This window comes from Rattus norvegicus, chromosome 17, assembly GCF_021556685.1.
Source record: "Rattus norvegicus strain SHRSP/BbbUtx chromosome 17, alternate assembly SHRSP_T2T, whole genome shotgun sequence".
Lineage (NCBI taxonomy): Eukaryota > Metazoa > Chordata > Mammalia > Rodentia > Muridae > Rattus > Rattus norvegicus.
In genome coordinates, this window is record NC_141550.1 from 90,267,069 (window position 1) to 90,290,381 (window position 23,313).

General features: G+C 46.0%; 1 protein-coding gene across 1 annotated transcript in view; it reads right to left on the reverse strand.

The window, feature by feature from the left end:
* Arhgap21 (Rho GTPase activating protein 21) overlaps positions 1-19,504 on the reverse strand; it is a 123,432-nt gene extending 103,928 nt beyond the window's left edge. The window contains 1 exon segment of the mRNA NM_001191693.1: positions 19,430-19,504. Within this exon segment, the coding sequence (NP_001178622.1) occupies positions 19,430-19,504 (75 nt within the window).
* Positions 19,505-23,313: the final 3,809 nt, after the last annotated feature.

The window sequence follows — 23,313 nt, forward strand, 5'->3', positions numbered from 1 at the left end:
ATGAGAGAGGGACAGCACAATGAACATGAACAGACACGATGGATTTCGGATGTGTCCTGAGTTCAAGGAACTACAGCTCGAGCACACGCTGCACAGAGTGGAGAGTTCTAGGGACCTTTAATCCTACCGCAAGTTGGTTTAGGTCCAGTTCAAAACATGGTTACCAATTTACCACTCTAACAAAACGAGGAAAATCAAACAGCTATAAATCCGCATGACCTTGGCCACATTTGCTAAGCCCGCTGGACCCCAGTTTCCACATCCTGAAAATGCACGCAGTGACACATCCCTGAATGGTGTGAGGACTGAGTGCGAGTGTTGGATACTCTCTTCAGCACTACAAAATGATCTAAAATGCTCTCTGTCTCAAGGCGAACTTCTAGGAAACAGGTACAAAGAACTACCCAGTGCCCTGACACTAAACACACATTAGAGCTAACAAATGTCAACAGCATACACGCCTACTGCACAGCAGGAAGGAGATATTGAACGGTTGTGAAATGCTCCAAACCGAAAACAGGTGCGATTACGGACTACGTGCTAGAGAGCAGACCAACTACACTTTGCTGTGCATGTATACATTTACAGGAACCAAAATGTCCTAAGCTGTATGGTTGGTTACCAGCCCCTATGCCCGTATCGACCTCTGCGGACACGAACTCACTAAGGGCTGTCGAGGCAGCTTATTGGATAAGATGCTTCCCACTCCTACCAGAGGAGGCCTTGAGTTTATGCACCCACAGTGGGTAGCTCACGGCTGTCCATAACTCCAGTTGCCCTCTTCTGGCCTTAACGCCCACACACACATGACATACGCTCAGAGACACACAAGACACATACATTTTTAAAGTTCTTAGAATTATAATCTGCTCTATCTGTGTCTTTACCTACAGGCAGTGCGATCTGACATCACATCCTCCTAAGAGTTTAAGTGGCTTGGCAGACAAACCTTAAACATTGCGCATGACTAATCAGGTAGAAATAAATTTGTGTTTATGACTGTGCCTGTTCCCTTTGCAGAAAAGTGAGATAGCCACCTACCCTGAGTCCCCAGCAGATTCCAGGCCATAAAGCAGTCATGAAAAGAGATGGGCAGAAACCAGGCTAAGTAAATGAAGAGAGACCAGAATTGATTAAAGTACTTAAAATGGAAGCATCTCTGATTTAACGCACTAAACAGGAAAACCTTTGGAAGCTACTACCACTAATGTCACAGCTCCTCAGCCCTCCAAACACTCCGCTTGTGAGAGGGAGCACTAATGTCACAGCTCCTCAGCCCTCCAAACACTCCGCTTGTGAGAGGGAGCACTAATGTCACAGCTCCTCAGCCCTCCAAACACTCCGCTTGTGAGAGGGAGCACTAATGTCACAGCTCCTCAGCCCTCCAAACACTCCGCTTGTGAGAGGGAGCACTAATGTCACAGCTCCTCAGCCCTCCAAACACTCCGCTTGTGAGAGGGGGCACTAATGTCACAGCTCCTCAGCCCTCCAAACACTCCGCTTGTGAGAGGGGGCACTAATGTCACAGCTCCTCAGCCCTCCAAACACTCCGCTTGTGAGAGGGAGCACTAATGTCACAGCTCCTCAGCCCTCCAAACACTCCGCTTGTGAGAGGGGGCACTAATGTCACAGCTCCTCAGCCCTCCAAACACTCCGCTTGTGAGAGGGAGCACTAATGTCACAGCTCCTCAGCCCTCCAAACACTCCGCTTGTGAGAGGGAGCACTAATGTCACAGCTCCTCAGCCCTCCAAACACTCCGCTTGTGAGAGGGGGCACTAATGTCACAGCTCCTCAGCCCTCCAAACACTCCGCTTGTGAGAGGGAGCACTAATGTCACAGCTCCTCAGCCCTCCAAACACTCCGCTTGTGAGAGGGAGCAGATGACACACGCTGACTTAGAAAAAGAATCCCACTTGTCTCCTGCTAACCAGACCCTAGGTGTTTTCAAAAAGTCAGATACTGGATGCAGACTCCAGGAGATTCCTTGCATGGTGCTCCTGTGAGCCAAAAACAGGTCTGAGCTGGAACGGAACGCAGCAAAGACTTGTTCAAACACTCAGCCTGTCCTGCATCATCACTGGAAGACCTGACAGTGTACAATCTCATCTGGAACTTAATATATGTATTACTGACTATCTTACCAGGAGTTCTCCGCCATAATTTTTGTTTATTACAGACATTAGTCATTATCCCACATTTGCCCCTGTCTTCTTGTCCTCTCTGCTTGCAACTGTCACCAGTTTTACTCTTGGAAGAATACAGGAAATCAAACAGATACTTATGTCCACAACGGCACTATTCACAGCCTCCTAAGGAACCGTAAACAAGCCAGTGCATTAAAAACTACGGTATGTTCCTACAGCAGGATGCTGCTCACCATAAAAGGAGATGGAGTTCTAACCTATGCAGCGTGGGTGAAGCACAAAAGCACTGTGCTAAGTGAAGTAAGCCAGGGAACAGACCAATTGTATGACTGTGTGGATGTACCTAAGATAGAGGCCACCAAGGGCTGGGGTCAAGAACACACTGACAGAGACAGAGTGACAGTTCACTGTGATGAAAATCCCTGGAAGGAGACAGAGATGCTTATACAGCATTATGAACATGCTTAATATACCAAGATGTGTGCCAAGTTAGTGCGGTCTCTTTTTAAAGCTGAACGCCTCTGTGTCCGTACAGGCGGAGGACAATCTATCGGAGCACAAATAGCCTCTAAGGGGTTGCACACACCTCCTGGAGAAAACTGACTCTACCTTTCCCAACAGTCATCAATTACCAAGGGATAGGAGTTCATGAGCCCCTCCCCAGCCACAGCGCACCGGAAGTTGGGAGGGAAAGGGAGTTGGGGGTGGGGAGAGATGAGATGCACCGGAGGAGAGGGAATGCATGATGCCTCCGATCAAAACGCATTACATGCATGCATGAATATTACCTAAGTTTAAAACTAAACAGTTCTATCTTAAGTTTTAGGAACCCGAACCACTAAAACGCACAGCAAAGCAAAGATTACAAAATAGGCTTCTTTCCTACAAAGACTCCAGCACTGTAGATAGCACGTAAGCAGAATAGCTGACAGATTAATTCCCATCTTTACAAACTATAGTCAGAGCTTATTTACTTATTTCCACCTCCAAAACATTGTTAATCGTGTGTGTGTGTGTGTGTGTGTGTGTGTGTGTGTGTGTGTGTGTATCAGGATTTTTTTTACAACTAAACCACCTATAGCATATGTAATTTTCAATTGTTGTACGGTTTCACTATGTTTTTTAAATATGACTGCAATTAAGGAAATTAAAAAAAAAAAAAACTTTCTTGAGAAAGCCAAAGCTTGATAAATTTCGCCAAACTATTAGGACATGAGAAGCTGGTTGGGATACAGGAAATACAAATTAAGTACAGGTTTAACTGCAGTTTCCTGAGAGCCAAAATTCCAACAATGAATCCAAGTCTATGTGAGTGCATGCGAGGAAAGTTAGTGCCCATGTACAGGCTGACCTCAAATGGACAGGAAATCAAGGAAGATACTTTCAACATTGAGGCAGGGTCTCTCCCTTGACCCCAGAGCTCCTTGATTGGGCTGGCTTAGCTAGCCAGCTTGCTCCCATAATCACAAGTGTCTGCTGACTCCTGAGAACTATGAATACAGGTTCCGGCCACCATGCCCATCCAGCATTTACACAATTGTATGCTGGGGGCAGGGTGGGGGTGGGGCTATCCAAAACCATCGTCATACTTGCATGGCAAGTGCTTTACCCACTGTGCCATCTCTCACCCTAACATTTACTGCTTTAGTTGAGTATATACAGTTCCATGTAAGTCCCTGAGCCCGTAATCTGATTTTCCATGCACCCAAGTCTCTCCTCACATACACACACACAAGATGCAAAGCATTCGTACTACCCCAGAAGTTTCCTGTGTGTATGCTAGTGATGCCCTGGCACAAAAGCAAGCTCTGTGTTCGATCACCATGCGATAGTTCTGCGATCGCAATGCTGGGCCCTTCTGTCTGTCTGTCTGTCTGTCTGCCTGTCTGTCTGCTTCTTCTGCTCAGGATAGTTTCATATCCACCCCCTCTTTGCTTTCTGACCACACCACAATGCTTTATCTATTTTCCTACTGATGCAGAGGTGAACTGCTTCCAGTTTTTTGTGAGCAAACATTTATGGACACTCCTGGAGGCATCCATTTCACTCCTCTTGGGGCATTACCTTGGAATGGAAAGTCTGGATCACATAGTGCATTTCCAATGAATTGTAAGGGGCTACCAAGACTTTGGTCTAAGGGTGCTGTTTAAAGAGCAGCCAGCACTGTATCAGAGCTTGTAACAGCTAGGATTTTATGTGGCCAAGCTCTTCTCTTTTCAAATATGTTTTGCTGAGGTGTAACTCACAGAACAAAATGTACCCATCAAATGCACAACTGACCTCGGCAAGCTCATGTATACGCACAACCAACATTACTTAGTACACAAGGCCTTCGCGCCTCAGCAGTCAGTGCTCTTCCACATGACCACCAACAGTATGTTCTCTATCACTTGAGAGTATTTCCTCCAGGACTAGGATTTCCTAGAGAGGAAATGCATATTATATATACTCTTTCAGTTCTGGCTTCTCTTGCCTGAGATGCCTCCGAGGCCGGAAGATGGTGTATACCTAATCCACACTCAGGAGGGAGAGGCAGGCAGATCTCCAAGTTTGAGGCCAGTCTGGTCTATAAGAGTGACTTCCAAGAAAGCCAGGGCTACCCAGGGCTACCCAGACAAACCCTCAGTTGAAAAACCAAGAAAAAGAAAAAGGAGACGCATCTATGTAGTGGCAAGCATCAGTAACTTATTCTAAGTGGGGAATAGTAGTCTACCTCAAATTTGAAGATGTTATTTGTTACAAATATAAACAGCTAAAAAGAGACATGGTACTGCATGCCCATAAATTCAGATTTTGAGAGGCTGAGGCAGAAGGACTGTCTTAAATTCAAGGCTATCCTGGGCTGTGTAGCAAGCAGTAGGCTAGCTAGGACTACTACCCAGCAAGACTCTATCTCAAAAATAACAAAAATAATAAGCTTGAAAGGTGGGCTGGGGCTGCAGGATGGCTCTGCAGCTAAGAGCACTGGCTGCTTTTCCAGAGGTCCTGAGTTCAAATCCCAGCAACCACATGGTGACTCACAACCATCTGTAATGAGATCGGATACCTTCTTCTGGTGTGTCTGAAGACAGCTACAGTGTACTTATATATAATAAATAAGTAAATCTTAAAAAAAAAAAAAAAAAAAAAGCAAGGTGGGCTGCATAGTGAATGAATGCCTGACTTTCTGATAGCTGCCACAATGTTCTCCTCCACAGCTGTGTCATCGTGTGAGCTACAATGTATCAGAGCTCACTTGTTCCTTCCCCACCAATACTTGGTGTTCTGACATCTAATTCTGGCCATTCTCTAACGGGAGATGGTGGTACCCAACAAGTGAAAAGTTTACATTTTATGGGTGCATAGTTGCTAACACAAAATCCCTTATTTCTATGGAATAGTAATGAATAATTGGAAAATGAAACTTAAAAGTAATAGCAGTATTATTTTAATGCTTCAAAGCAGACCCAAACTGAGAAGTTCCCACTAATTGCTCTATCAGTCAACTGGGTGCAGTTAAAAAACAATCACAGCAGCAAATGTTATTGTGACAAAGAATAGCTAATGCTCCAGACTAATGTGCTCCCTAACCACTGATAATGATGAACACGTGGGCATATGCCTTTCCTTTATCTTGTCTTGTGGAGTTCGGTTATTGCCCATTTTTAAGCGAGGCTGTCTTATCTTGAGTCCTGAGAGTTTATACACAGCCTCTGGACAAAACCCCATCATCCAACACATATTTTGCCAACCTCTCCCCATGTCTGGTTTAAGAAAGAATGCCATTTTCACCATGGCATCTTACAAGAACAGAAGATTACATTTTTGGTAAAACAGAAATTGTCGCTATTTTCCTCTTCTACTTAGTACTATCTGTGCCATTTCCCAGAAACCTTTGCCAGTTTTACTGCCTTACTGCAGCTTCATAACCTAGCTTTGGCATTCACATTAGTGATCAACGTTGGATTAACTTTTCTGTCCAGCGAGACAAAACAAAACATTTTTCTATATGTATTTCCACTTGTTGAAAACACTACTCCCAACTGGCTATTGGCTTTCGTTCTTGCACATGGCAGTTGTACATTAATTCAATACTGTCTTGACTTTCACGGCCTTTAGTCAGTATGACACTCTAAGTCGTCTAACTTCATAGTTTTCCAGTATAGCTTTAGTAACTGCGTGTCCTTTGCATTCCCACATCTGTTTTAGTCAGAGTGTTTAGTTCTCTTTAAAAAAAAAAAAAAAAAAAAAAAAAGGCCAGGCAGCGTAGCACAAAGCTTTAGTCCCAGCCCTTGGGAGGCAGAGGCAAGCGGGTCTCAGTGAGTTCAGCTTAGCTTACATAGTAAGTGTCATAGGACAGATAGGCCTAGTCTCAGAAAACAAACAAACAACAGGAACAGCCAAACGCCTGCTAGATTTAACTGGAGCTAAACTGAGCCTTGAGCTGACTCTCATTTTAGTTTCCTTCAGACGGTGAAGCGATGCTTACTCTGAAGTCTCCTTTTTCAGCTACTGCCAGTGTACAGAAACAGACCCCTGCATAGCCACTCTGCATCCCAGTTTGACATTGTAACTGCGTAGTGCTAGTGGGAGTTTGAAGGTGCATCCCTTGTGGTTTTCAATGTGCATTCTGCCTGAGACGTGATTATTCCTCTTCTCTTCTTTCTTCTCATTCCTCTGCGGACTTCCACACTGCAGTACGACCCTGAATGTCAACAGTGATTGTCAAAGTACGGCATCTGTTTTCCTTATAGATGTTCTTCTTCATCAGACTTAGTACATGTTGTTATAGTCCTACTTTTTTACTTACTTTCTCAAACATTCCGCATCTACCGAGATGATCATATGAACTCTCCGACTTCATTAATAATTAATTTTTGACAATAAACTTTCATTTCTAGAATAACTCCAACTTATTTCTGGCATATTACCCTCTCACTAGATCTGATCTGCTAATATTCAAAAGGCATTCACATGGCAGACAGCTGTTAATACATTTTTTTCCTTGTTTTTCCCTGGACAGGCTTATACCAGACTCACAAAACAGAGATCAGAAAAGTTGTCTCTGCTTCGATTTTCTTGAGTGTATAATATATATATTATACACATATGTATACATACATGTATATGTAGCATTTGTATGTGATAATATATATATACAACTATACCAATGTACCAAGTGGTCTTAGAATCTTCTGCCTTCTTTCTTTTTTTTCTTTCTTTTTTTTTTTTCTTTTTTTTTTTTTTTCAGAGCTGGGGACCGAGGGGCTAAATCCCCAACCCCATCTTAGAATCTTCTGTTTGGAGAGATTTATAATTTCACAGGCAATTACTTTGACACATGGCACTATTACAATTTTTTAATTTCTCCTCGTGTCCATTTCCATGATTTGTCCCTCTTAAGGAACCTGACGATTTCATTTGCCAAGTTCATTGGCATAAACTCATGAAATTCCCTTTTTACTTACACCTGTGCAGGCTCTGAACAACAAACTATTTTATTCATAGTATTGATCATCTATCTTCTCACTTAGTTACTATACCAAATGATTTCTAAAATTCAAGTCCTATTTAGAGACTTAAGGCTTCTATTTAGTCTACAGTCAGTTAAGAGCCAGCTAGAAAAGTCACACCATTTTCCCATCAATGATCGCCTAACACTTCAGCACAGTGTGAAGCACACACGTTCCAACCCTTATGTTTGGAGGAATCATCGGGCTCTCTGAATGGACACATGTATTTTAGGCCCTTAAATAACTGTCTACCTTCTCCTAGAAATATCAGTTAATAATCCAAACACATCGTTTGAATAATCTTCTTAAAAGCCAACGTTAAGGGCTGGAGAGATGGCTCAGCGGTTAAGAGCACCCGACTACTCTTCCAGAGGTCCTGAGTTCAATTCCCAGCAACCACATGGTGGCTCACAACCATCTGTAAAGAGACCCGATCCCCTCTTCTGGTGTGTCTGAAGTCAGCTACAGTGTACTTATATATAATAAATGAATAAAATCTTAAAAAAAAAAAAAAAAAAGCCAACGTTAAAGGTAACTGTGATGACTACAGCCATCAAAGGCCGTGGTCAGACTGGCAACAGCAATCAAAGACCAGAGACACATGATTCCCCGACTCTCCCTAAGCCAGGGAGAGACTTGCCCAGAGAGGCACATATCTAGTAGCCACAAGATATGGTTCTATTGACACCATCACCTGGAGAGAGTCTGACTGACATATCCCAAAACTAAGCTTACGACTTCATTGTGCCTGAACACTGGGCAGCAAAGGCTGGTAGTAGTCACAAATGGTGCGGCTGAAATATTCACACTTCTGAACTATGTGGGTATCTAAGAACTACAACCTTTCTAGACACTATCCCGGGTCTCCTTTTAAACAGCTTCATTTGAAAGTCAACCAGAAAAGCTAGGGTTTTCTATTAATTCTCAGCAGTAAGAGAAATTTGTTCACTACTTCCATCCATCCATCAATATATTCATACCTGCTTTTTACGGTCTCTTGGCAAACAGAGCTGCTGAAAGACTGAGTCTAAGCTAAACTTTGCTTGGGAGAAGAACCACATCCTCCTAGATGCAATCACAGTCAAAGACATCAATTTCTCAAAAGCTCTTAATCCTTAAACATGCTCTCCACGGCTCTCCTTTGAGATGCCTATCAACCCTGATTACATTCTCTCCATTTGTGAGCTGGCCTCACTCTGCCACAGCCTCTTTGTCAGTGGCCAGGCGCTTTCTCCTTCACATTCACTGTTTCAGAAACCACACTTCTTCTTCAGAATTGCAACTGGACACTGCAATCGGTTTGCCTTGTGTGTACGCCATATAACCGTATGCTGGTCCCTATGAGTCAGACTGAAAGACCAGGCTGATTCAAAGGCAGAATCAGCAGAGCTGCTGGCAGTAAAGGGGGCAGATTTATAGGGGACATTATCTCACTAATGAACACTTTATTACTGAAGATTTATGTTGCAATGATTTCTGTCACTCACAATGTGCATTCACATACAAAGGTGAGAGTGTGTGTGTGCACGTGCGTGTGCGTGTGTGTGTGTCTGTGTGTATGTGCGTGTGTTTGTGCGTGTGTGTGTATGTGTGTGCATGTGTGTGTATGTGTGTGTGTGTGCGTGTGTGTGTGCGTGTGTGTGTGTGTGTGTGTATACATTCTTTTGCTGAAACTTTTTCTGTTCTTTCTAGAAAATGGTAAAAATGACTGATTACAAATTACTCCAGCAATAGTTTTTTCAATACAGCCTTCTACAAATGAAACTAGGTAAATTACTTTTATAATAAAACTGAAAGGAACAGCTACAGCTGCAGTAAGGCAAAAAGCAGAATTCAACCACTTTAAAATGTTTAAGTTTTGGTTAGGGACAACAGATATTTTTCAAAAATTACACTATCACTCAGCAAGTGCTACATTTTAATGCGTGTTTTGTTTTGTTGCCTTGAACCCTGGAGTTCTACTTATGCTTCTGCCTCAGCTTCCAAGCCAGCTAAAGCTGGAGACGTGCTGTGCACCACCGTGCCTGGCTCTCTGGACGCAGAACTCCCCGTATCTGAAAACAGGCCACTTCAGTAGAGCAACATGATACACGCCTGACTTCAGCAAAAGACGCCACAGTCTCAATCTAACAGTAACTCAGTTCATGGCCATGTAAAACTTCTCAGAAAGGTCTGTGAATGTGATCTAGGGAAGGTCTGTGAATGTGATCTAGGGCACCGCTGCTCTCAAATCTGGGTGAACACTAGGATATCACAAAACCCAGTGAAGAATCAATGGTTCCATGTGACTTCCAGGGACTCTCATTACACTAATGAAGAGATGAGAGACCTGGAGTTCAAAACGTTTACTCAGATGACCCCATCATGCCTGACTGAGGATCCTCCCGAGGCAAGGGTCGCCACTAGAACATTCCTGAAGGTCCTTCCACCTCTGCTGAAGAACAACTTTAACTTCTATTCGTTTCTAATTGGAATAAGCCATCTACTAGAGACCACCTAGTTCTACCTTCACAGACAGAGAAAGCGAATCTTCTGTCAGTTCTAAATTACAGACTGTGAAATTCCCTTCAGTCTGTACCATTTAGGATTCTTATCCTCCATATACAATAAGATCCATTCATAAAGCCTACGAACGTGGGCCTGTGATATGTTATGAAATAACGTTTAAAAATATAGTACAAATGTAAAATTTTAAAAATGAAACAGCAAAAAGAAAAATAGGGGGCAGGGAACCCCTGGAGAGATGGCTCAGCGGTTAAGAGCACTGACTGCTCTTCCTGAGGTCCTGAGTTCAATTCCCAGCAACCACATGGTGGCTCACAGCCATCTGTAATGGGATCCGATGCCCTCTTCTGGTGTGTCGGAAGAGAGTGACAGTGTAGTTCACATATATAAAATTAATAAATCATTAAAAACATTCTCGTCATGATCCACTACATTTCACTAAACCAACGTTCTGGCCCATGTGCCATCCTGGAAACAGTCCCGTGAGAAAGCATCAGCACTGCGGTAGAGAGCCTTGTGGGAGTCGGTGGGTCTCAGAGAAGTCCACTACCTCCATGTTGGGTCTCTCTCTGTTTCCTTACTGGGTTTCTGCCCCCTCAAAGACTGAAGAACAAACTGGAATGCCAAGGAGGAAGACTGGGGACATGAGGTAAACCCCTAGCCCTAGCAGTCAGTCCTCATCAGAATCTGCAAGTGTTCACCCGGGGACAGTTGTAAGCTTTTTATTTTCCTGTCTCTGTTTTTCTGTTTCAAACCTGTTGAGACACAAATGGATGGATGGAGGAAGGAACAAATGAATGAACAAATGAATGAATGATGACTGAAGTAAAAAGCAACTTCCTAAAAGCTTCATAAAAAAGGCCTGACTTTAAAATGAGTGCCCCAAGCATTTCCTTCCCTCACCTCACATACAGATCCCTATTATTTCCAGGAGCCAATCAATATTCAGAGCCCAGAAAAGCAAGTAGGTCTCACTGATCAAACTCACCCCGATTACCTTCCATACAGACCCTGACGTACCAGAAGACCTAGCAGAGTCAAACACATTACCTGAAGACCAAGATCATACAGTTAAATGATATCCAGAAGAAACTTCCAAATGTACTAATCCCATCTGATATCTAATAATGACCATGTTATTAAGAATTTAAGCCCTCAGAGCTGGAGAGATGGCTCAGCAGTTAAGAGCAATCGCTGTCCTTCTAAAGGTCCTGAGTTCAATTCCTAGCACCCACACGACAGCCACTGTCTGATGCTGTCTACTGCTGTGCAGATGTACATGCAGACAAAGTACCCATATACGTTAAATATATAAATAAATAAGTCCTTTTAAAAAACAAAATTTTAGCCCTAAGTCCTTATAAACTATGATAAATGCAGGGGGGAAAAAAGCCAGGAAGTCAAAAGACTGTGCTCACTGGGTTAGGAGGAGGACAGAACATGCCTGGCACTAGTCACGGCTGTGCCAGATGTCCATCCACAGCCGAGATAAGCAACAGAGCAAAAGGCAGCAAGTAACCAAGCCAGAATCCAAGCATAACCAACATCAAACAGAAGGCCGGAGAGCAGCCAGCCACTGGGCAAAGTAAACAAAAGTCTTCAACTTAGCCTTCTTTATAGTAATGGACAACAGTTTGCTCTGGTCTGTCTATGTTCCCAAAGATAGATAAATATTCAGAAACGCCGGGTTTAAATTTAAAACCTATTCTTTTACTCCTAACATGACAGGATAGAACTTTTAACATTAACTAGAAAAAAACAAAAAACAAAAAAAAAACAAAAAAACCTTCCCATGTCAAGCTCTGAAGTTATAGCACTGCATATCCATTTGTCTTTCAGATTCTTTTTTTTTTTTTTTTTTGGTTCTTTTTTTCGGAGCTGGGGACCGAACCCAGGGCCTTGCGCTTCCTAGGTAAGCGCTCTACCACTGAGCTAAATCCCCAGTCCCCTGTCTTTCAGATTCTTAAAACATTTGTAATCTGTGTGTGAGGTGTGCAGGCGTGAGTGCATCCAAGATGTGCACACTCGGAGGTGAGAGAACATTCTAGAGAATCTGTTCCCACCCTCCACCCTGGCTTACAGGGTCTGAGCTCAGGCTATCAGTGCCTTTACAGAGCCATCTTTCAGGTCCACGCCCGGGTTATTTTGAAAGCCTAATATGCTGTCTTCCATTGCTCCATTGTGACATACACTATTTTGTATAATACTCAATTTGATGAGACGATGGCACTTTGAATTATTTTCATGAAAATAATGCAGAACAGAGGTTTTCTGTGACACACCCATAATGGTGTCAGTCTCTGTGGCCCAACTTGACTGTACTTAGATTCACCAAGGAAGCACACCTCTGGATATGTTAATGAAGACATTCCCAGGAAACTGGAACTGAGGAAGGACTCTAAGAGCTGGACACCGGGGCAGAACCAGAGGCAAGGCTAAGCAGCAGCAGTCATCACTCTCGGCTCCTGAGTGCAGACGCAGTGTAACCAGCACCTTCTGTTCTTTGCACGATGCCTTCCCTGACACGGTGCACCGTATCCTGGTAAACCCCAAGCCAAAATAAACCCCTCCCTCCTGAGGCTCCCTCATGGCAGGTGTCTGGTCACAGAAACTATAAAAGTTACTTAGACAAAGTCTTACTACCCCAAAGATGACATTTATAATAGCTTCACACATTTAATTCCGTAAGGTCGATTAAAAGTAGACGAATACTAGGACGGTCTTTAAGTACAGTAACCTTTCATTTTAGTAATCTAATCACATCAACTAGAAAGAGAAACAAATGCCTACCATATGGTCCTTCTGTAACAGGAAATAGCTGCACTCGGTAACAGCATCTGTGCACCCATCAACACTAGCACTGGCCATCCTGAAGTCAGCAAGCACACTGCTAACATAAGAAGATGGCAAGGCTCTTCACAGCACAGAGAACAAAAGAGACGGTATCACCTTTGGTGCAGACCACCTGACCCGTAGTAGCTCAGATTAAAACCATGAAATCAAAGTAGAGTGGACCTCGAAATATGCTAGAAGAAACGAATGCTGAAGAACACTAATTCTTTATGGAGACGTTTTCTTTGTTGGTGGCTCTTATCTGGTGAAGGATCTGGCTGCATGCATGCATTCCCACCCAGACCCACACGATGCCCGCTTCTGCTACAGCACTATTTATTCTCAGTCCTGGCAGGCTTTGCCTTCATCCTAATGATCTACAAAGAGATTTTGGCAGAGTGGTATTCTGGCTTTGGATTCACGTATGTGGAGAAAGAAACACTTAAAAATAGCGTTATGGTATATCATGACTAGCTAGAATCAATCCCAGGACTTCCCAGAACAAAGCATATGCCTCTGAAAGGCTGTTCACGTACTGCGTTAGTATAGATAAGCTAGAAACCAGAATTTCACAGGACTTATTTTAAAACTCAGGAAACAGCAGTGTGGGGTTAAAAAGAATAAAAAAAAAAAAAATCACCATTTCTATACTGGCATCAAAATTAACAGATGTTAAGATTATCTGGTTACTGTGTTAAAAAATATAAAGTAAATGTCATGTGGTAGACAAGCCTTTCACTAAAGAAACATTGTTCATACAGACACATTGCTTTTTCTTTTTTCTTTTTTTTTTTTTTAAGTGCTAGAGCTCAAACCCAGAACCTAGTATGCATGCTAAGTCAAGTCCTCTCACTCTAGGTGCATTACCTTTCGCTAAACCTTCTGCATCCACCACTCTGATTACCATTCCTCTAGTTTGAGAGCAGACCAGTGGTGCAAATTATTTCCTTCATTTGTACTACATATTGTCCTGGTTACTGTAACTTGGTAACCAACTTCCCAAAGGTAAGAAAGATACAAAGGAAAGTAAGTGACTCAAACATCTCAGCACAAATCCTGAAGGAAATGGAAGGGAACTGAAGGCGTGAGGCCTTCTGAAGAACACGGAGCACTTCCTCTTCCGAGGTTAACAGGTATCTGCACATTACGTGCCTTAGAACAAGCTCCCTGACACTGTGGGATTTCTCTTGTCTCCAATCATGTAAGAAATACATTATGACACAAAGAGCACTTGAATGAAACAGCCAAGCTGAGAACATTTACACTCTACACTATCTGCACACACACCCCTCCCTCCAACCCCCAAAAAACCAGAGTAAAACCGTCTAGCTAAGCAGGCCTGCTGGAGGGGGAGATGCTGGGATGATGCTGGGGAAGGAACAGTGGGCAGCCAAGTGCAGGACTGGCACTGTGCACTGAGCAGGGTGTGTGGCAATGTCACTCAGAAGGTGGCCTGTAAACACAAACTGAAGACAAGGGTGAGCCATGAAGTGACCAGGAAGAGCTCGGCACAAGGGGCCAGCAGGTGGGAGGCTTGAAGCTACCCGGTTTGGTTTCTGCCTGCAGAGTAGCAAGAGTCTGGGATAGCCAGTACAGACTGAGGGGAAGAGTAACCGGAAATGAGAGCAGGAAGGTGAAAGGGAAAAGCCCTGAAGGTCACTGAGAGAACTCTGCCCTGTAACTTCTAAGGAAATGAAAGGCCATTAAAGGAATTCGAGTGGAGGAATGACATGATTTGGTTCATGGTCTGCTCTGCGTACACCAGGGAGAATACACCAGCAGAGCAAGCCGAGAAACCCATCGAGCAAATATGCATGCCCTGTATGAGCTAAAGAGAGGTGCCAATCATTCCAGAGCCTGCGAGCAGGGCTACTATGGCTTGTGACCGGCAAGCTCAGAAAGAGCACATGGGGAAGGGGAGCGGGAGGCAGAGAATCAGCAGGTTGGCACCGGAATTGCCTGCTTACTTCCAAGAGCAGATAGATTTTGTGTGCCCAGGTTAGTAGGATGTGGGCATCTGAACTCAAGAGATAAAAGGAAGCCTGACGTGGTGGCCCTGACCCCTGCACTGGAGAGGCTGGGGCAGGAAGATGGTACACTTAAGACCACCCTGGTTCTACAGTAAGAACTTGTTGCAAAAGCAACAGAGAAAAGCAGACTTTCTAGCAAATGCCTGCCATTCCAGAAATTGGGAGGTAGGATGAGGAAGGTCGTAAGTTCAAGGTCACCCTCAGCTATATATCCAGTCTGAGGCAACCCTGGGTCAAAACCAGGGATCGTAGGAGGGGAAGCGATTCAAACTAAGACCTGAGATGTGCACAGGTGAGAGAGTTGAAGAAATCCCACAGTGAAGGGAACAGGATGGAGTAACGAAGATAATGATAGTGGACCAGATCGCAGTGAACAGTCACCGAAACGTAAAGCCTTTCCATGGTATCTGTTCAACAAACACTGAGCATTTATTATGTGTCAAACAGTGTGGAAATAAACATGGTCTGTGCTCTACGGAGGCTGCAGTCCAAAGAAGACAGAGATGACCAGAGTTGTGAGTACTTGTTCCCAATAAAGTACAGTGTATTTTGGACTAACACACTAGGGGCAAGTCAGCAGTCTTAGAGAGCCAGGGCAGACTTCCCCACGAATCACACAGGAGAAAAGCCTGCAGGCTAAGTGAAAATCAGATACAGGGAGAGGAGCAGGGTCTGCACGATGAAGAGACACCTGGGAAGAGATGAAGTCACAGTTCCACAAGCTCAGTTATATAAACTACAGAAAGAAGCAAAGGGTGAGAAAGGAGAAGGTGGCCCGACTACTGGACTCATTGAAGACTGAGCTCTGGCAGGACACAGGGACAAGCTGAGCTTCCAAGACACTCCTATTCCTCAGTGAGACAGTGGCCCACACTCGGGTAGTGGTGGCCTCAATCTGCCATGGAGACCTGACAACTTTAAATAACCAGGAGTAACCACCTACTTCTTGACAGGTAAACAGGCAGTTTGTAAGAGAGCAGGCAGCACGGACAGATAGGTTGGTGTCGGGGCAGCATCTGGAAGGAGTGCATTGCCTGTGGGATGTTCTGAAACATCACTGAGTGCTAAACACAGTACCTACACAGGTCTAGAAGACAGCCACACCATCTGAGTTGGGGCTACAGACTGGGTGCCAATTATACATAAATTAAAGTCATGGGAAAACATGAAATAGAACCTAGGGGGAAAGGTGAGGAATGGTTAAAGGAATAGAAAGAGATTGGCTCTGGCTTAATCCAATATGAAATGGGCAAACAGTAAAAGAACCCTATTTTTAAAAAGACAGACAGATAGACACAGATAAAAGGAAAAACAGAAAGAGCTTGAGAACAAGGGCGTCTGGAAGGGAGCTAAATGAGTACTACTATAAAAGACAACCAAAGCAAGACTTCATGCAGTTTCCTACTCAGAGAAACACCCTGAGTCTTTATAGTATTCCATATTCCATTAATCAATGAGCAAATATTTCTCATCAGCCACGAATACATTACAGTTACAGGATAATCTTAGCTAAAGTAAAAAAAAAAAAAAAAAGATACACAGAGTGAACTAATGAAATTAAGAATAACAGCTAAGTAATATAATATAATATAATATAATAATGAATTGCTAAAATTTTTATTATTGTAGGCTACTGGGGGCTACAGACTAAAAGGTGTAATCAGAAAGCGGGGGCTGGGGGGGGTAGATCAATGAAACTTTTCAGTTTTCTGGTTAAAACAACAACAACAACAAGCTAAACCCTGAAGCCTAAAACTAAGTAATAAGTAAGGGGAAATGATCTTATCACAGAATATTTAAAGGAGTCTGTGTTAAGCAAAATAGCAAGCCAAAGTTACTCAGACACACAAACACACAGACATACATGGTGTTCAGGGTGACTAGAACCATTATTGAAAAACACATCTTTAAAGGGACCCCCAGTGGCTCTTGCCTAGAATCCCAGCACTTGGAAGGTTGACATAGGATGACTGCTATGAGGTTAAGGCCAGCTTGGGCTACATAGCAGGGCCTCTGGGAGGGAGGGAGGGGGAATAACATTTAGATGCATAGAGTAAGTTTGTCTGGACACAACCTGCAGTGTCCTGACTGCATAACGCCAAGACGATTCCCGAATTACCATAATTCTCTAAGTTATGAAAGCTATTGGTTACCTGCTCTTTGCTCTTCCAACACAGTCCTGAGGAAGGGTGCCTACACGAATACACTTATCAACACAAATGGATTACTTAACAGGAACATGAAATCTCCCTTGAAAGCACAGCAACTGACCTTATCCACAGAACACAAAATGAGCTAATTAGACGAGGCACGAAGGAAATGCCAATTCAACTATTAAATTGGTTTCCTCTGTCTCACAAAGTTAGGCATTTTGGTCAATTCACAAACAGCATTACATCCAAGACTTATGTATCTGTCTCCTGATTGAGAATATTCATCAATTTATTATTCGAACACATTCTGGAATACAGCTATTGACTCTTCTTTTGTTCCCTTCCTCTAATGTCGAATGTATTACAGAATACAGTTATTTCCAATGACACTAAAACAAGGTGTTCAATGACAAATATTTATCCATCGAAACTATGGCAACTCCCTTTCTAGCATTCGGAAGGAACCACAATCTGTTCCCAGCATCGGAGAGAAACACACATCACAGCTAACCACAGGCATTAATGGCACGGCCCCCCCCACCCCACCTGCCGGTTTGCAAATGTTTTCTGAAGCACAAAGACTCGAAGACTAGTCTTTAAAACACCAATACACAGTCATTTAATACAAAATCCGAGGACTCTTTAAATGAGCGAAATAAGACAATACTGTTTTTCGCTCTCACCCAGAAATAGCCACACAAGCAAAATGCCCAAATGAAAACACATTTCGGAGCCTTTAAAAATACACATACCGCCACTGTCAATCAAAGCAGTGCGCAGCTAAGTGTAAGCACTGTTTCCTAGACAAGTACAAGATGTGTCTACATTCTCGGTTTGAGAGCAACCCTTAAACAACAACACACACATATATTATCAAATAAACGTTAGCTCTTGCAAACACAATGCGAGCAGCATGCTAATTAAAGTGTTCACAAGACAATGACAAATAGGGCTGTGGGGCCACAGCATACATTATTATGTAACTGCAGTACCCAAGAAGCAATCACCAGGTTGTAGGTAGGTCTTCCAAAAGGCGTCATTATGGTTTACTGTGATCAGAAGATTGTGGTGTCAGACTTAACCACGATTTACCTGCAAGCAGGTGTTTACTGACAGCAAAAAAGTAAAGAACTAGTTCTAGCTGCAAACCTGAAGCTCTGTACAATAAACTGTCCCAACACACAAAAAGCCCCCTCCACCCAAACTTTCTATCCCCAAATGAAGAAAACTGGGAAGCACATTTTTCTGCATGCTTTCCAGACCAAAACTGAAGTGACTCAATGTCCAAGTTCTCATGCTTAGAACTAGCCATGTTCCAAAGACCATGAGGAGAAAATTTACAACAGAGGAAAAGAAATAGTGAGCTCATATGAGGGCTCACTGGAGATGTTGCCATCGCTGGCTGTCGCCTCAATAAAGAGCAACAATGTTCAGTGCCTTTAACAAGCAAATTACAGGAACTATGCAAAACAAAGTAAATGTGACAGAACCACCAGGGACAAAAATTCCACATAAACCAGCTCAAATACAAGGAGAATAAAAGAGAACACCAGCGCGAGGGAGGCCAGAAGTGAATAGATTTTCTACAAATTCTGTTCGGGTAGCTCAAAAAACAATTTTCTTTTTTACAAGTAAATTCTTCCCAGCCAGCTGTTCTCTGAACTTCAGTGAAAGCCACCTACCACCCAGAGCAGTTCACAGAACTGTGCAGCCGTGTAAGGGCCAACTGAGCATAAATAAAAGAGCAGCAAAGCCAGAAGATTTCCAGGAGGTTGGAATTTCAACACCACAGGCGTTTTCCAAGACTGAGCCTAAATTGCCCTTGGGAAGCCTTCGAATCCCACCCAAAGCTGCTATCGGCACCATTAGGAACCAGCATCCCCTCCCATCAGAGTTGAAAACACTGGATTCCAGGTGCACCAAGCGTACCAGCTGCCCTCACCACTGAGGATGTAACACGCGCGGAGTTACACATAAAGCCACCCCCAAGCAGACCGATGTCCAAAACACTGGAGGAAAAATGGATGCTTCTCGGCCAGGCAGGGAAGAATGCTCCCGCTCAAAAGGGTAACCAGGATTCTGGCACGTAAGACAGAGACTTGTTCCTGCTTATTAATCGCTAAAGTCCCTAGAAACAAAAGTAGGCCAGGCTTCACCTCCCTCCTGGTCAACTGGGGCGCTGCCACCAAGCAGCTGACAGACTCAATGGCAGACGACCCTGTACTCTTAGGATGATCCCAGACATAAGCCACCGCCCAGCTAGCTGGCTTACCTCACAGGCGGCTCCACAGGCCTTGAGTTTGTCACCATCTCCCTCAGGCAGACCAGTCCAATGTGTGGCCATCATTTCATTTCAAATTGTAAAGGGACAAATCCTTTGGAGTCCACATTGGAGAGGTACCACCACACACCAAACGGGAAGCAATTCCACAGCAAGTTCTGAGGCGATGCAGGGTTAAGGGCTGGTCAAAAAACATACGAGATAAAGACTTGCGGGAAGCCCCTTCAAATGCCCTCTTCAACAGACTTCATTTCTCCAGACTTAAAGTTCAGGGGCGACAGGTTTCCTTGGCAGGTATGGCGGAGGCCAAGTGCAGAGAGAAGAGGTCCACTTCCAGGCGGTGTTACTCCGAGGCCAGAGAAAAATCAGCTTTCGGAGATCCTTCCTGGAACAGGGAGAAGTTAATGAAGGACATGAACTTTCCCCAGGCGCCGATCTTTAGCCTTGCCACAAGCCCAGACCAAGTTCCCCCTCTCCCACAATCCGAAGAATTAGTCCAAGGTGAACCCTGCAAAGAAAACAATCCTCTCATGCAACATTAAAAAAAAAAAAAATAGAAGGGAAACGCCTGAACGTCGGGAAGAGAGAGAGAGAAAGAGAACCAGACCTCAGAACTGCCCCGGTGGCTGTGTCAAACACGCCCGGCTGCTATGAAGCCTTCAAGGAAAAAAAAAAAAAATCCTGGTTCAAGTGCTGCATTTCCTGGGCAACGCCGAGGCCGTGTGTGCATTCTGCAGCACCCGGATACCTACTCTTAAGCGAAGTTTTCTCCTTACCGGGTTAGACTCGCAGACGCCCTCCAACTCCCCAACAAACAAACAAAAAGCCAGCTCCGACCGGGGCGGGCGTGGGCTCGGCGGCGTCTGCGGCGGCGGCCGCCCGGGCCGCGGGTGACTCCGGCCGCCCGTGGCAGCCTGCCCTGAGCCCCGGCCCGCGCCCCCGAGGAGGCGGCTGTTTTCCTTGGCCCGCGGCGGGGATGGGTGGGGAGGCGTGCGGCTGCGGGTGGGACGCAGCGCCGCTCCCGCTCCGGCTCCCGGGCATGCTTCAGGAGAGCAGCGGCCCCGGCAACTCTCAGCTCCCGGCTGCGGCCCCCACCCCCGACCCCCGCCCCGGCCCCGGCCCCGGCCCCGGCTCGCCCTCCCCGGTGGCCACCTGAAGCAGAGGGGAAAGCGCAGAGCAAATCACCCACCTACCACTATTTCCTCCGCCCCTTCCTGAGGCGGGTCGCCGGCGCGGGTTCCCGGGAAGCGCAGCCCGGGCGCGTGCGGGAAGCGAGGGCTCCGCTCGGCGGCTCGGCCCGCGGCGGGGCGCGCTAGGCCGCGGCTCGGTTAATATTCATGAGGCGCCGCCCCTCCTCCGCGGCCCGCCGGACCCCTGCGCCGGCCGCTCGCCTTTGTGCCCCGGCCTCCCTCGCTGCGCACACGCGGGCGCGGCCTCCGCGGGCCCGCGCCTCAGCCCGGGGCGGTGAGACGAGCGGCCACGCAACGGAGAACGCGGGCTAGGGGTCGGCTCCCAGGCAGCGCCGCGACCTGCCCCGGCCGGCCCCGGGCTCTAGGCGCCGCGGGAGGGCGTGGGGCGGGGCGGCGGCCGCCGGACTCTCCCCTCGCCGGGCCGGCCGGGGCCCCACGCGCCCGCGATCGCCGAGCGCGAGACTGGCCGGGCCGGCGGGCGCGCGAGCTGCTTCCCGGGGGCGGACTGCTCGCGCCTTCCTTCTGGATCCACCTCCTCCCACTCCACCTCCTTCCCCTCCCCTCCCGGGGGACGGTCGGGGACGAGGAGTTTTCGGTCTGCAGTCACCCGAACCGGGGAGCCAAGCTAGAGGAGGAAGTCTGCCCGGGACAGGGATGGTGCTCTCCAGGCCCCCCACAACCTGGGCACCCGCTAGCCCTCTGTTCCTCGCACCCTGACGCCGGGCACACAACTCCGGCTGCTTCCCGTGCGCCGCTCCGAGAGCGGGCACAGCCTTGCAGCTGTCTGCGGGGACAGGTCTTGGGGGACGGCGGCCCCTTTTCTGCAGCGGGTGGGGCGAGAGGCTACGGGACATGGGGCTTCTAGATAAGGGAGTGTCCCCGCCCGCGGCACTGCAAGGTAGCTTCCTGGGGTAAGCAGGGACCGGGTGGTGGCGACTACGTGTCGTTCAGATTTTTTTTTTTTTTTTTGGTGTGTGGTTTTTTTTTTTTTTAACCTGTAGGGCGACTGAGCGATTAGGCGCGGCTAGCGGAACCGAGCGACCGTGGCTCACTTTGGCTCAGCCTCCAGCCCCGCGGCCGCCGCTCCACACCCCACTCCCAAGACTGGGCTCAGACCCGAACGGCTGACTCCGCCCTGTTGCGCCTCATAACATCTCCCGCTGCAAATCGCCCAATCCGGTGACGCTGCGAGAGTATGCGAACCAATCAGGAGCCACCGGCTTAAGCCTTCTGCTCCGCCCCTCAGCCGCCCCTTCCCACCCCCACCCCAACTCGGGAGGTAGCTCACCAGCTCTGATCCCTAGAGGAGCCTCTAGCCTTAGCGGTGGTGCTTGGCACCTCTTCACCCCCGTCCTCTCCCGGTCTTATGCACATCCCTCCTCCAGATCTTTGTCCTGCTGCTGCTGTTGAGGGTCACTTCGATCCTCACTTCGGCAGGGGACTGACAGCTTTTGTGTCTGATCAACTGTCACCACCATCCTGAGAGAACGGAACAAAAACAAGACACTGTGGGACGTGTTACGTTTTCATCTTTGCTACAATTACCTCCTAAAGACTCCTCCCCCTCTCCACACCCATCGCCTAGGGTCCTGTTTCTTGTGGAGGTTTTCAAAAGAGCACTCTATGGAGCTGGTAAAGAGGAATCTGAACCTTAGTTTGTAGTTCCTTACCGTGAAAGAGGCCAGACAGAATTTACGACCAAATCCAGACAGAATATACCACCAAATCCTAACATTTAGAGAGAAATTAACTAGGTGATCTTTTTTCGGTAACCATGAAATATGTAAGGTGTGACTGCCCCTAACCCAATTAACCAATAGCCAAGGGTGATAAATAGTAAATGGAAATAGAGCCTACTGCTCTGTGATTTACTGAGTAGCAGCATGCTCTCCTCTAGCAGATCTCGTTGTACCCTGCCATTGGATAAAGCAACAAAAACTGAATAGAAACACTCGAGCGATTTATCGCTAGTGGGCTTAGAGAATAAGAGGAGACAGGCAAACGTTCACATCCACGTCTTACACATGCAAATGTGCATGCATTGCATAACTGAGTGCCTAGCAGCTGAGGGCATCTGCAAGGTTTTTTCTTTACAAGGTTCTGGTCTTTACAAATGTTCGTTTGAGGAAAAGGTTTCCTTTTGGTACTAGAGAATAAAAAGTTGGCCTTGAAAGGAAATAAAAGTCCTTACGGAATTATGGGTAAATAACAAAATCTACAGATGCAACATTTCAGTCAAAGGAAGAACCCTGTGAGAACCGAGATTCTACCCAGGGCCTGGAGAGACAGATAGGTCAGCAGTCAAAAGAGTTCCTAGGGCCACACCAGCCGGCTCACCACCACCTGACTGCAGCTTCAGGAATACCCAACACCACTGGTTTCTGAGGGCACTTGTACTCACTGCTCTCTCTCTCTCTCTCTCTCCCTCTCTCTCTCTCTCTCTCTCTCTCTCTCTCACACACACACACACACACACACACACACACACACACACAGACACACACACGCAATTAAAAATAAAGTCTCTAAAATACTATAATCTTCCTCATTTCCCATGTAATGGGGCAAAGTTTTACTTGTGTGTAAGTAGTAGAGCTAATTAGGAACAAAAGCAGCCAACATCTCTGTAGCTCCGTCTCCTGGTGGGTACTACTCTCAGAGTTTTATGCACATCTTAATGAGATT